General features: G+C 38.6%; 2 protein-coding genes across 2 annotated transcripts; one reads left to right on the top strand and one right to left on the bottom strand.

The window, feature by feature from the left end:
• Positions 1-3,018: 3,018 nt before the first annotated feature.
• LOC146915229 (uncharacterized) lies at positions 3,019-4,347 on the bottom strand. Its single transcript, XM_085721289.1, has one exon. It carries the CDS (start codon positions 4,345-4,347, stop codon positions 3,019-3,021), a length of 1,329 nt encoding a protein of 442 aa, XP_085577415.1.
• Positions 4,348-12,406: 8,059 nt separating this feature from the next.
• Positions 12,407-14,009, top strand: LOC146915228 (uncharacterized). The gene is made up of 2 exons (XM_085721288.1): positions 12,407-13,504; positions 13,941-14,009. Exons 1-2 carry the CDS (start codon positions 12,407-12,409, stop codon positions 14,007-14,009), a joined length of 1,167 nt encoding a protein of 388 aa, XP_085577414.1.
• Positions 14,010-14,816: the final 807 nt, after the last annotated feature.

The following is a 14,816-nucleotide window of genomic DNA, read 5'->3' as shown; positions in this document are numbered from 1 at the left end:
TCATATCATAACAAATTCATATTGTATCATACATAGTCATATTCATTCATTCATTATGTTAGCGATGAAAAAACAGTCATTATCATGGATCATGGGGCCCTTATATCTAAGTACCCTCCATAACTCAAATTCATAAATTCTAACATGAATTAACTCAACCCAAGGGTGGAAAACTATCTATAGAACACACCTTAACATGTTTCTTGCAACTCCTTCAAGTTCCTAGCTTCCTCAAGAGCAAACCCTAACCCAAGAATCCAAGCTCAATCCATTCTCTTGGTTGTTTCCTGTCCATGAAGCTTCTACGATCCTTGCTTGATTACCAATTGCATGATTTTGGAAAGCTTTGGATGGATTGGAGAGGGGAGGGTGGCGCCATCCTAAAGAGAAGGAGGAAAGAATTCGTTCTCTCAAAAACCTAGAGAGAAAAGGAGAATGGAAAATGAAGGAAAATTGGCCCTTGTGGCCTTAAATAGCCCTTGCGGCTTAATCGCGTCTGGCCTGACACTGATACTTAAACCCATGCTTGACTGATATCATTTGATAAACATTCTCTGTCACTGATAGTTCAACCCATATTTCACTGACATTACGTAATAATGCCTTCCGTCGTACTTAACATTCTTCATCACTTAACCTCTGATACATCCGATGGGTAAAATTCTCATTGCTGAAGAGCGGGATGTTACAGAAGATCTACTGAAGGTCAACAAGAAGTCAACGTCCTTAGTAGGAGGAAGTCTCACAAAAGCTAGGGAGTGATATCTACAGACTCTATGAAGGACATCAGACACAAAAGCTGACTAGGGTACTTAGATATAAGGGCCCCATGATCCATGTAAGCTTTTGTCTTATTCTGTGAGCTGCCTCTATCACAACATCCGGTGGAGTAGCTATTTTGTCTTCTTTCGCCTACAAGTACAATGAGACAAAGGACATCAGGAACAAGAAATACAATTGTCTCCAGGTGCCACCTCTTCTGATTGGTCCTCAATGATTGCATTAGTCTCAGGTGGAGCATGAATAAATCCAGCACTATGGAAAGTACCTCCAGTAGGGTTGAATACTCCAGGCTTATTGTTAGGGAAACCGATCCCCTCCTTACGCTTGTTCCAGGCAACTCCACTAACTGACCCCAGCCTTCAGTTTTTCCTTCTTGTATCACCCTCTGAGCATCCTTCAAAGAAGCCATACAAGTCTCAACTTTCCCCACACTTCCTTCAGCAGAGAGACCTTTGAATGATGATCCGTCGGAACTGTTACCGCCGATAAAGGAGAAAACAGACAAATTACTGACTCAACATTCACGATTATTAGTTTCCCATGACTTACGAACTTCAATTTTTGATGGAGAGTGGATGTTACTGCCCCAGCATCATGGATCCAAGGCCTGCCAAGTAGGCAAATGAAAGAGGCCTGGATTTCCATAACTTGGAAGGTGACTTTAAACTCATGTGGGCCAACTGAGATGGGCAATTCTACCTCTCCATATACCGCCCTTTTACTCCCATCAAATGCTCTTACCGTCACTTTACTGGGCTTCAAGTAAGCCTCTGAATATGCCAATTGGTCCAGAGTAGACTTTTGCATTACGTTGAGAGCAGAACCAGTATCTATCAGAACATTAGACAGAGAGTCTGATTTGCAACAGACATAGATAAGTAATGCTAGGTTATGATTTCTTCCCTCTACCGGAAGGTCTTCATCCCTGAAACTCAAATTGTTGTAAGCTGTCACATTCCCTACAATACTCTTAAACTGACCCAAGGTTACATCATAGTTCACATAAGCCTGGTCCAGCACTTTCATCAATGCATCCCTATGGGCATCAGAACTTGACAGAAGAGATGTTATAGAAATTTTTGCAGGAGTTTGTAGCAACTGATCCACTACCTTGTACTCACTCCTCTTGATTAACTTCAGGATTTCATCACTATCCTCATAGACAATCCCGCTGGGCTATCCCACAGCTTTACCCTTACCTGGATTCTGCTCTTTCACCGGTTCCTCGGCTGGAGCACTAGTCTCTTTCTGAACAACAGTAGGGAGAACACGTCCACTCCTCAAGATCTGGCTACTCTCAGCGATGTTGTCCACAGGGACTGGTGAGTCTAAAGGTATCTTCTTTCCATCTTCCAGGATTGTGTATTCATAATTACACGGAACTGCTTTTTGGGAAGTATATGGTAATTGTTCTGGTGGGCAGATAACTAGAGGAATGCCAGCTTGCTTCATCCGATTGACCGTTATCACGAGCGGTTCCCGAGTTCTGAATACCGAAGTGACAACACAAACACTGTTATCTTTCTATTTTCTGGTAACAATAAGCTCTTTCCTATCCAGCAATCCTTGCACATCATTTTGAACTTGCACGCAACCATGAGGATCCACAGAACACACATCGCAAACCTCATGATCATGGCTAAAAAGAGCCGCCTCACACATCTTCACATGTATCGGAACCAAAGGAGTTTTGATATCACATGCATAGAGAACAAAGTTGTCTTCTTGAATCATATTAATGGCAGGCCCGTGAGGTGGCAGAGGGTTGTTTTGAACAACAGGGTCAGGGTCTGTGAAGGATAATTCTTTGCTTTGGATTAACTTCTAAACCTCTTCCTTAAGAGCAAGACAATGTTCAACGTCATTCCCTGGTGCCCCTTGATGGAATTCACAGGTGCGGTCGGCACGATACCATGCGGGTAAAAGATTTTGCATACGAGGAGGAGGCCTAGTTTGTATCAGATTTCTTACAAGGAGAGAGGGTAGGAAATCCTTATACAACATAGGTATAGGAGGAAATTGGTTTCTAGGAGGGCGAGGCTGTTGTTGAGCTTGAGGACGATGTTGTTGTTGAGGTGGTGGAGGATAGTATGGGTGTTGGTAGAATGGTTGAGGATTGTATGGTTGATAATTTGGTTGGTACAGTGGTGGATAAAATGGTGGAGGTCCCTGAGGCCTTTGTGGTTGATAATTTGGGTTTCGTGGAGAGGGCATTTGTGGTGCAACATTAGCCACTTAAGGGTAGTTCGGGTACACAGGTTGGGATCTTCCATGGGCCACCATGCCGACCTCTTGAGTATTCTTCCTCGGATATCCATTTCCAAAGTTCTTATTACCATTAGATGAACCACCCGATGAGCCACCCGATGAACTACTCGAAGAACCACCTGAGGAACTTCCTGACGACCCACTTTCAATAGTCAAACGTCCTTCTTGGACCCCCTCTTCAAGATGCATTCCGATGATCACCATATCATTGAAATTGTTAGGAGTTATAGCAACCGTATTTCTGTAGTAGAACGGGTTGAGAGTCTTGAGGAAGATTTGAGTCAACTCCAGGTCTCCTATTGGCGGGATAACCTGAGATGCAAGCTCCCTCCACCTCATTGCATATGCCCTGAAACTTTCCTTGTCTCCTTGACATTCAGCCCTGAGTTGTTCTCTATCCGGAACCAAGAATCCATTATAATCATATTGTTGAATGAAACCTCTTCCCAACTCATTAAAGGCACGGATCTTGTCATTTTCTAACTTCATGTACCACCTTGATGCGGGATCCGCCAAACTGTTAAGGAAATAGTGGATGAGTAGCTTATTGTCTCCAGCATAGGCAGACATCTTTCGAGCATACAAGGTTAAATGGAGCTTGGGACAAGTGTTTCCCTTGTACTTCTCAAACTCTGGTAACTTGAACTTGGGTGGTATCACAACATCAGGAACCAAGCAAAGTTCATGAGCTTCTGGACCGGCAGCTTCTTTTGCGCGGAGAGCCTTCATCTCTTGCTGCATTTCATCGTACTTCTCTCGCAAGTCTTCCACCCTGTCATTTCCTGCCACACTACCTGAGTGGTAGATCTGTTCATCTTCTTGCTGAGCGGTATGGACATAGGGTCCTGCATTAGTCACGACAGCATGAGGAATCGGCTGGCTAGGCTGAACAAATGGTGTTGATTGCTGAATGTGCGGGAATGGAATTTCTGTAGTACCAGGACGAACACCATCATTAAACATGTGTGGCATGCCCCATGGATAACCGGGGGACATGTAGTATTGAGGAGTAAATCCAGGGGGACCAGGTGGACGGAAGATCTGATTGTACATATCACCAAATGAGAAACCCACCACAAAAGGCTGCGTAAGCCCAACAGATGTAACGACAGTAGGTATTGGCTGCGGAGTACCATCAGATGCAGCAGAAACAACCATAGTAGGAATTGGCTCAGAGACCGCTGCTTGTTCTCTCTCAGCCATTAGAGTTTCCATCATAATTGCCATCTTCTCTAACTCAAACTTGAGATGACTAACAACCTCTCTAAGCTGAACGTTTTTATGTTCCACAGTCATCATTTTCTTCTTGATGTAAGCTCGAGTATAGTGAATGTGAGTAAGTCTGTTTTGAATACGTCGGGCCACTTTCAATTACTACGGCAGAGAGGAGCAAAGTGTGAGACTTGATTTTGACCCTTTATGAAGGCCTTATAAAAGTAATTTTGTAAACATAACAACATAAACATTACATTAATAATAAATAAAGTACTACAAGATAATTCCCTTTCTAACAACCAAGCCAAGGGATAAATTTACAAATATAAAACACTACAAGATAATTCCCATTCTAACAACCAAGCCAAGGGATAGACTTACAAATATAAAGCACTACAAGATAATTCCTATTCTAACAGACTGAGCCAAGGGATAAACTGCAAAGTACATAAACATAAGCTACAAAGATAACATAAAAGACAACTAGGAAACTCTCAAGCTCCTACTCCTCGAAATCTGGGTGTGCTCCTGCGAAGAAATCCATACACTCCTTCTTAGTGATGAATTGCGCAAGCCTCGCACTTTGAGCTTGGATTTGGGAATTCTTCTCAATCAACTGTCGCTCTTTCTTGAGGATTGTGTCTTGTTGCAGCACTATCTTCAAATCCCTATCTGCCACTTGAGCCATAGCTTCTTCATATATCACACACTCGGCTTAGGTCAGCCATTTTCTCCTAGTATTTCACTTGAGTGACAGGGGTAAGGGTAAAGGTTGCTCTGGAGTAGTTGATGATGAGTATCTCGGTAGAGTGTAAAGCATCTTGTACTTATTAGCTTCATCCATAATCCATTGAGTATAGGTTGCATAATTGAGGTCTGACTTCCCTCCCAACTGATTGCTGTCTTTCTTATGAATGGTGTGTCAGGCTTTCACAAATCGTTCCCTCATACCCTTTCACAATGTTACGAGGCTTTTCCCTCATAGGATACCCGAATTGGCGTCTGGCAAGGATAGGGTTGTAGCTGATCCCCCCATGAATGCCGAGAAGAGGCACATTACCAAAATCTCCACAACGGTCAATGATCACTCCAGTGTCATAAGCCGGGTTATACCAAACTATATCATCAGGGGTAAGGGCCATGATCTTCTTAGAGTATAGGGCTTTTACTTTAGAGAGGTGGGATCGAGGTATATGTAAGATATACCACTGATATAGCAACGGTGCACAACCAAGGATAGTTCCGACCTACTTCTTGGTCCTATAGTGAAGGGAGTGGTAGATGTCACCAAGAAGTGTAGGGACCGGGTTCTTTGTGATGAAAATTTGGATAGCGTTGGCATCAACAAAGCCATCAACATTGGGGAACTGTACAAGGCCGTTGATGAGCAAGGCGAGTATGGACTCAAAAGCGAGGATATTATCGACATTAGCACAAGCGTAGGCTTTACTGATCAAGAATCCACATGTTAGACCTAAGATTTTCTCCTTTCCTCTAGTAGTGAGGTTAGACATTATGTCGGTCATCTTGAGACGAAGAGAGTCTGCAATAGCTGATGCTTTGGGGTCTTCCTCAAGACCACTGAAAGGTACTTCGTTAAGCACGGGTAAACCAACCAGATAAGCATATTCTTCAAGGTTGGGAATGAGCTGATAATCAGGAAAAGTAAAACTGTGGTAACGATTATCATAGAATTGAACCAATGTCTGGAGAACTCCTTCGTCAAACTTCAGGTTGAGAATGTTAAGCAATTTTCCATGAGGGCCTCGAAAGCCCACTGGATCATAGATGATAGTTCCTAACTTCCTCAAGTCTTCCAAGTTTTGTTTCTTGAAGCCATACCTCTTAATACTCCTAGTAGCCATATCTACAATGTTTACAACAAAACTTGTCTAAGTCCTTCGATTTTTTTTGGATGAACAAAAGGTTTATGGATGAATGTATGCATGATTTATGCAAAGAAAACATAATGAGGTTGAAGGTACACAATGTTGGAGCTTAGAGGTCACAAAGCCATTTGGTAAGGAATACTGTTTCATTTGTGCTTGTAACAAAGGTTCTACCAAGTTCCGATATTACAACTACCCTTATGAATATATCGGTGTATAGGAATGCTCCTAGTCCAATATCATCCACAAGGAAGTCTAGTTTGAGTGTAGTATCGCGTGACAACTAAAGTCAAGAATGCTCTTGGTTTAGCCATCGCACTACGTCATAAAAAAGGCCAAGATGGGTTAAGAATTACTAAGTCCACGGCTTCGACGGACACTCATATTGATAGTAATAACGTCAACACGAATGCTCATGTTAACAAGACTACTACCATCCGTGAGGCCTCCACCGAGTTGGGTTATCACTTGTAAACATGGTCCAAGAATGCTCTTGGTATGTGACTATGATTTTACCCTGTCTTATTCCTATGTTTCACTCAAGCCCGGGTATAGGGCTTATTTTCTCACCCCTCACGTAACAAGGTAAAAAATATTTGCAAAGCATAAACAAATAATAAAGCACAAAAACAAAAGAAGTAAGGTGGGTTTAACCCGCGTAGGATTTAAGTCCCCAGTGAAGTCGCCATTTTGTAGTCGATGATTTTCGGGTGTCAATCCATTAATTGGTTTTGAACCTTTAATCGTTGGACTTCTCGATTTTTATTCGTGGGAAGGGAAAAAATGAGTAAAAACCCTTGTTAGAGACTTTGGATCCGGGGGTTGGTTTCGATAGAGGAAGTTGTTAAGCACCCCTAACGACCACAGTGTTCCGTGGGAACCTCTCGCCTACTTTACTCTTGTGCTAATTTATTTTTATGACTTGAAAATTATTATCTAAAACTTAAGTGAAAGAATGGAGGGAGGAGAAGTATGTTTTTGGTTATTTTTATTTGATTTGGAAGGATGAAAATCCTTTGCCTACTTATCCACAAGTGGAATCAAAATCAAGTAGTTCTCTCTTAAGAATATTTTTGGTGGGTTAGTTTGATTTTAATTTGATTTTGAAAATGGTTTTAAGAAGGAGATTAGAGGCCTCAAGGCATTGGAAGTAAAATGGAAGTGAGGTTGTTTCAATTTTAATTAAGAAATTTAGTAGGCCTCAAGGCATTAGAAATTTGATTAAGAAAATAAAGGAAAAATGTCTTGGATTTGGATTTGGATCCAAGGTTTATTAAGAAAATATTTTTGACTTTTTCCTTATTTGATTTTTTTTTGAAGAATGACTTTTCTAAGTTAACGCGATTCTAACGATTACGGCGTAAAGCAATAAAGAAATTAAAGTGCATTGTGTTGGTGCATGTGTCGGTGTGTGCAATTACTACATTATTACATTCCATCCTAGATACATTCTAAGGTAAGAAATAAAAATGCTCAAAAATAAATTACATCAATACCTAAAATACACACTAATATCATGGAATTTAAATAAATTGCAGGAATAAAGAAAATGCATGAGATCAAATTAGAATTTAAAGCAATCATAACATGACAAGATAATAAGAAACTTAAAAGCATCACATACTAGAATAAATTATCAAATAGAATGCATGATATTAAAAATTTTAAAGCAATGCGTGAAGTAAAGAAAAATTAACAAGAAAAACTATGGAATAAAAACATTTAAAATGCATGAGATAATATTCTAAAAATATTAAAGCAAAAAAATAAAAAAAGGTCATGGAGATTATTTTAAAATGCCTGGAACAAAGTCACAAAATGATTTTTTTTTTTTAAATTGCATGAGTTTTTTTTTATTGTAAGAGTTATAAAAAAAAATGAAACAATTGTGCAGGAAGGGGGGTGCAGGAGCGTTTCAGGGGGGTGCATGCAGCAAAAAGTATAAAGGAAACCACCAGAAACAAAAGCAGTTGGGCCTAGGAGCAAACAGGTCGGTTCAGGCTCAACAGTTGGGCAACTGGAGCGGGTTAACGGGTTGAAACAGATCCAAAAGTTTGGATCTGAGGGTGCATAGGGACCGTTGGATTAAACAAAAAAGAGTAGATCCGATGGTGAAGAAAGGAGAAGAAGAACCTAGGAAAACCGGTCTGGTTCAGATGAACCAGACCGATTCAGCGCAGTTATAGAAGGTCCAGGGGATCGATTTTCTTCATAATTGCTTCTTCTTCCTCTCTCTACAAAGTTTTAGTGAGAGAAGGTCTGCAACTTTGCAGCCTTCTTCTCCGATGTGAAGCTCCGACGCCGGCGCGGTGTGGTTGCCGGCCCAACAGGGCGGCACTGCCATGCCGGCCGATTTACTTCATCCATTTTCGAAAACAAATACACTTTTGGAACTCCTTTTTTACACAAAGCATAGATCTGGACTTATTTTCTTCAAAAACAAATCCATACATCCTTGATCTATGCTTTGAGGATCTGTTTTATAAACATCACTATTTAAAAAAGCTTTCAAAAGACAAATACAAACGCATACAAGATCACAATGTAATGCAAAAGGGACGCGAAAGCAAAGGGAAAGCTTACCTCAAAGTTTGAATCGGAGTTTTTTCTAATCTTCGTAAAACTTCTTGTCTTTCACGAATTCTAACCCTTCTGCTTTGCTAGTATTGACTTTGTTGTGGTTGAAATAGAAAATGCTTGAATCCGTTTTTGTGTTGTGCGAATGAATCTGAGCTGAGAATAGATAAGGCAGTGTTGTTGTGGTTCAAAACCGACTTCAAAACTTGTGAGTGTTGAATTCGAGCTGTTTGTGATGAATCTGATCTGAAACAGAGTGTTGGTGAGGGTTTTGTTATTACTGGAGTCGAAAATCGTAGGTCTGGATGATGTGTGATGTTGTGAAAGTGGGAAATCGGAGATGAAAAGATGTTTGAGTGATGATTTATGTGATTCTGGAAATTTTTATATTGTATGTGTTCTTGAGAAATTTCTTGCGAAGAAAGGGTTTTGATCTATTTTCTATGGCTGCAGCTTTTGATTTGTGTTTCTGTGAAATTCAGTGCCTCTGCCACTCCAATGATTGGGAATCCTATTTATAGTACCAAACTAGGGTTGTTATCTGATACCAGCCAAAGACCAATACACCCCTGCAATTGGATTAGAGAAACTTGGGGAAGGGGAAAAACAATGGGCCAATAATAGACTGACAAGTGGACTAAAACTGGGACCCACAGAACTAAAAACAAGTAACTAAATAAGAAATAAAATAATAAAAAGTTTTGTGAGGAACAAGTCACTCACGTGACTACCCTTTTTTAATAAATAATAAAAAAAGAGAAATAAATAATAATAACACTAATAATGATAAAAAAAAAAACTAAAATTTGTCCCTTTTCGGTAAATGAGGTATTTTAAAATACCTCTCTGCCGAAAATTGGGGTATGACAATGGCCATACCACTTATCAAATACATGTTTATTGTACTTAAGATTAGTGAAAAACATAAATATAGGCGGCAAAATTGAGAAACTCATGGCCATGCATGTAAAATTGAGAAATTCATGGACATGCATAAATAAAAGCAATAAAGATGTTGTTGCTTAAAATTAATCTAAGCAGGCCTATATAAGTGTTGGTGGTGAGGCCGTCCATATGAAAGTTCTGGTAGAATTTCTAGAACCACTCCTAAAATCAGACATATGTGTAAGGCCAAAATGCACCACGCCGCGTTGAACTATTTTGGAATTTTGGACGAGAGATCAACGTGAGTGGTGAGATCACTGATTCATAAACGGAATGAGGATGGAACGAGGTTCATATATGTGCTAGTTCATAGTTAAAAGACACTAGTGTTTACGCATTGATGTTTTACGCTCTTCAGAACACCTGAAACTTGAAAATAATTTGTACGGAATTGTTGTTGTAAAATATTGACATATATTGACATAAAATTATCTTCATATAATATGCAACAAATAATTTCAACATCAAGTAAATATTATATAATAATAAATAAGTTAAGGAAAAAGTGAAACTTATCTAACTGATTTCCGACACTGGTATATCAACATCTTTAAATTAATCTTGTTGGTACTTCTAGCATAAATCTTAATCAATTATGAAGAACTGCAAAACGAACAAATAGTGAAAGTTTGACATGCGTTGATCACGCTGCCCTTAATGATTTTCCGCATTACGCTAACTCCTAGGATTTAACATACCCTTTTCGATTTGGAAACGAGGCAAAGCAAGGATTTCTAGTCTATAGTCAAGGCAAAGCAAGGATTTTGTATAAGAGATGATGTGTTGTCAAACTTAGACATGGATATCGGATACTATACTAACACGACACATGACACCAACAATAATTTGAGAAAATAGAAATCATTCAAATTTACAACACAGGTCGGTGTCGTGCACGACAATAATTAAATTTGACGTGTGGGTGCAATATAAAATTATATCTACTACAAAAGAAAAACATGAAAAAAGCAAGCCATTGATTAGATACCAATGTATATTTTTTCTATGGTTAACCCCAATTCAAGAACATAATTTTATTATAGCAACGAAAAGACAAATGCGTAAAGTGTGACATGAAAGTGTAAACAAACACAAACATAATGGTAACAACAAAAAGTAAACGGAACTCATGAAAAACATAGATATTGCAACACCTTTTTTCCAAAAGCAACCCATTCATTATGAATTCCTTCTATACACAACAAAATGACATCAATATTTGATTTAATGAATGTTTAAAAACAGAATTACCAAATGAAAATTGCAATTAATAAAACTGATTGCAAAAGAGAGTAAAGTTTGATTGTATCGAATTTTCGAACACCAAATATGAAGAAAAATAAAAGCGACTCACAAAATTAGGCTTGAGAAGAGAGAGACAACATGATTGAGATTTTGTTCTTCTCTTTGCTGCTATTGGAATCAAAATATAATTGTTTGATCAATTATGAAGGTAATAAGCAGTATTTCAAAGCAATTCTGATTGTTTGATCAATTGCGAGGCAATATATACTATTGTATATAGAGGCCGAGTAAAAAATTCCACAGAAAAAGTGAAACAGGTAATTTAGTGCAGAAAGGAAATACTCGTGCAACGAACAAGCCACTAGTAAAAATGTTGTAGAGGAAAACAAATGTGTTGGATATTTGTATGTTGGCTTCACTTTTGCCTAAAACAAATATTCACTTCAGATGTGGAACACATCGTTCCAACATCCAGACCTGGTCTGTACGTTCTGTTCCTATGCCTTGATTTACGCACGCGTTTTCTATTTAAGGAATCCATTATTCTTGTTGGTCAAGCTGCGTGTTTTTATGGGAAGATCAGAACAGATGTGATTTCCTAAGGGAATGGTGATGATTTAGGAAAGTTTTTTAAGGTGATGATAATGTGACTTTTAATGAGCCTACTTTCTAGGAGTTTCCTAATCCGTCCATATTGCTTAATCAATAAGTCACTGATCCGATCTGAAGCATGATTGAAGGAATGACACGCCTTGCTTCTGTATATAAAGGAGGCTGCAAGACCTGAAGAATTATTCAAGACATTGTTTTACAAAATAGAGTTTTGTTTTGGTTTTGAGTCTTACATCTTGTGAGCCTTTCGTATATCATCTTAATGCATGTTTAGGACTGTGCTTTGAGTTGTAATATTGTGCACTATTCTGAAGCTTTTAAGCAAGGAGCTAGGTAGATTGTGAACTGCATCTAAGCTTTTAAGCAAGGTTGCAAGTTGTTATTTTTGAGGGTAACCTCATTTGATTTGAGTCTATAATTTGGGAATCACAGGGGATTGTGATCTGTTGTAAGGGAGTGAGATGGGATCTCAGATCTTGGAGTTCCTAGGTTGAAGTCTAGTTGGGGTAGGTCCTAGGTCATAAGTGCAAACGTGGTTTGCTGAGAGCTTTTGAATATGGACTGCACTAGTGGATTTCCTTCCTGGCTTGGTAGCCCCTAGAGTAGGTGACGTTGCACCGAACTGGGTTAACAATTTCTCTGTGCCTCTTTCCTTTCCTGTCTGTTATTTCTCTTTGTTATGTTTATGATTGTTAGCTTAATGTTCTAAACATCATATACAACATCTGTTTACTGCGTTCTGTGTTGGAACATCATTTAGAACATCGTAAGTCTAACGTGCCAGAATAACAATTGGTATCAGAGCAGGCACCCTGCCTGTTAACAGACCACCGTTACTAGATGGAACCAACTATGATTACTGGAAATCACGGATGAGTGTTTTTCTTAAATTTATTGACGTCAAAACATGGAAAGCAGTGGTAAAAGGCTGGGAACATCCTGTGGCACTTGACAAAGATGGAAACAAGACCAATGTTCTAAAATCAGAAGAGGAATGGACTACAGCTGAGGATGAAGCATCTCTTGCTAACTCTACGGCTCTCAATGCTATCTTCAACGGGGTTGATCAAAATGTGTTCAGAATAATTAAGCAATGCAATATTGCCAAAAAGGCCTGGGAGATTCTGGAAATTACTTATGAAGGCACTTCAAAAGTGAAAAAATCTAGATTACAGCTTCTAACCACTCAATTTGAAAAACTGATTATGAAGGAAGATGAGAGTATTCAAGAATTTTACATGAACATTCTTGACATTGCTAATGCTTTCGATACTCTTGGGGAAAAGATGTCTGAAGAAAAGCTGGTTAGAAAAATTCTCAGGTCTCTTCCTGAAAGATTTGACATGAATGTCACTGATATAGAAGACGTTCAGAACATTTCTGAAATGAAGATAGAAGAGCTCATTGGATCTCTACAGAATTTTGAAATCATCATCAACAATAAGTTTGAAAAGAAAGCCCATTTCACTAGCATTAAAGAAACTCAAGGAAATAATGAAAATTTAACTGAATCTGTAGTGCTCCTTGGAAAATTGTTCAACAAAATTGTAAGTTTGGCAACAGATGGTCAGAACATTGGATCCAACATCAAAGTTAAACAGAAAGATAAAGAATGTGAATTCAAGGAAGACCAATGTCATGAATGTGGAGGTTTTGGTCACATAACAACAAAATGTACTAATCTTTACAAGAAAAAGGTCAATGTTGCTTGGTCTGAGAAACATGTTTCTGAAAGAATAAGAGAAGGTATGTTCTCTAGACAAGTAACTGCTCTAACGGGAAAAATCTATTCTGATGATGAGTCTTGTGATGAAGAATTGGAGTATGATGATCTAGCTACTGCATATAAGGATCTGCATGCTAGAAGTACAGAAATTTGTAAAATGCTAGGAGAACAAAAGAAGATAAATAATAAACTCCTTTCAGGAAAAAATGCTCTTCTGACAAAGGTATCTGAACTCAATGTAGAGGTAACTTGTTGAAACTCACAAATTGAAAAGTTCAAAAAACAAGTTGAAAATGGGTCTACAAGTCTGGATAATGGTGTAGAAGGTGAAGACAAGAGACAAACAAAAGGTATAGACTTTAATTATCTATCTTTAAATCGAAAACAGCGCAACAAAAAAAATGCATATGTTGTGGAAGATCATGGAATGATAAGAAAAGAAGAACCTAACAGGCATAATAAGAGTACAAACACTACAGAAAATGGTAGAACGTCTGATAACAAGACAATGTTGGAACCTTCCCAACAACATCTGTTTTAGAATAGGAGAACCCATCCTTGGATTTTTCATCATTGTAAGAGAAAAGGACACATTAGACCGTTCTGCTACAAACTATATGGTTATCCAAGTAAATTCAATCACAAATGGATGCCTAAGAGTGACAATGTTGGTTTTGCAGGTCACACCTCTAAAGAGTCAGCATCTAAAGAAGTTTGGTACTTTGACAGTGGTTGTTCCAAACATATGACTGGGAATGACAGCTATTTTGAATACATAAGACCTTGTGAGAAAAGGCATGTTACTTTTGGTGATGATGGTAGGGGAGAAATACGAGGTAAAGGTAAGTTGATCAGTAATGGGCTACCCAAACTTGATAATGTATTATTTGTTGAAAGACTCTTCTCAAATTTAATCAGTGTGAGTCAGCTGTGTGACCAAGGTCTGGAAGTGAAATTCAACTAATCTGGTTGCAGGGTAACAAATGAGGAAGGACTAGTTCTTATGAAAGGAAGAAGAACTAAGAATGAATGCTACAAATGGATTCCAGAAGATCAAACTGACATGTTAAATAGGATGTTGAAACATCAGAAAGGTAAAAATTCATCACACTTACAAGGCATGTTAAGAAATTCTCAGGGAGATGTATCTTCAGAAATTAATTAGGTCAAGATTCAGAAAATTTTTAGTGGAATCCCTGGAATAGAAATCAGCCACATCCTTACAGAAGAAATGATTGATAAATATACAGAATTGGTCGATCTTAGAAAGTTTGAAAAGATAAAGGACAGATTGGACTTTTCTCTTAGGAAGAAGTTATAGCAGTTAACTAGGAGCAGGCATGCAAGAGAAGGTTGTGTTTAAAGTTACTCATTGGTGCACACTTATTTAGACAGTTTTTCCCTAATTAACTTCCACTACTCAACCAACCGCAATCATATCACTCAAATCACTCCTAACCCTTGTCATTCTTTCCTATTTCTAAAACCTCTCGAAACCGTTCTCTCTTTTCCTTCTTCAAACGATCTTCATAACTTTCTTCTCTTTCTCTCCGTTC

The sequence above is a fragment of the Medicago sativa genome, chromosome 6 (genome assembly GCF_051527215.1).
Source record: "Medicago sativa cultivar Bolivia chromosome 6, Bolivia_mono, whole genome shotgun sequence".
In the NCBI taxonomy this organism is placed as follows: domain Eukaryota; kingdom Viridiplantae; phylum Streptophyta; class Magnoliopsida; order Fabales; family Fabaceae; genus Medicago; species Medicago sativa.
This window is presented reverse-complemented; position numbering and strand designations above follow the sequence as displayed.

Bases quoted from the DNA above. Each gene is read 5' to 3' on its own strand.
- LOC146915229 (XM_085721289.1), bottom strand. From the start codon at position 4,347: ATGACTGTGGAACATAAAAACGTTCAGCTTAGAGAGGTTGTTAGTCAT.
- LOC146915228 (XM_085721288.1), top strand. From the start codon at position 12,407: ATGAGTGTTTTTCTTAAATTTATTGACGTCAAAACATGGAAAGCAGTG. The intron at 13,505-13,940 runs GTAACTTGTTGA...TTGGTTTTGCAG, and splicing joins TATCTGAACTCAATGTAGAG to GTCACACCTCTAAAGAGTCA.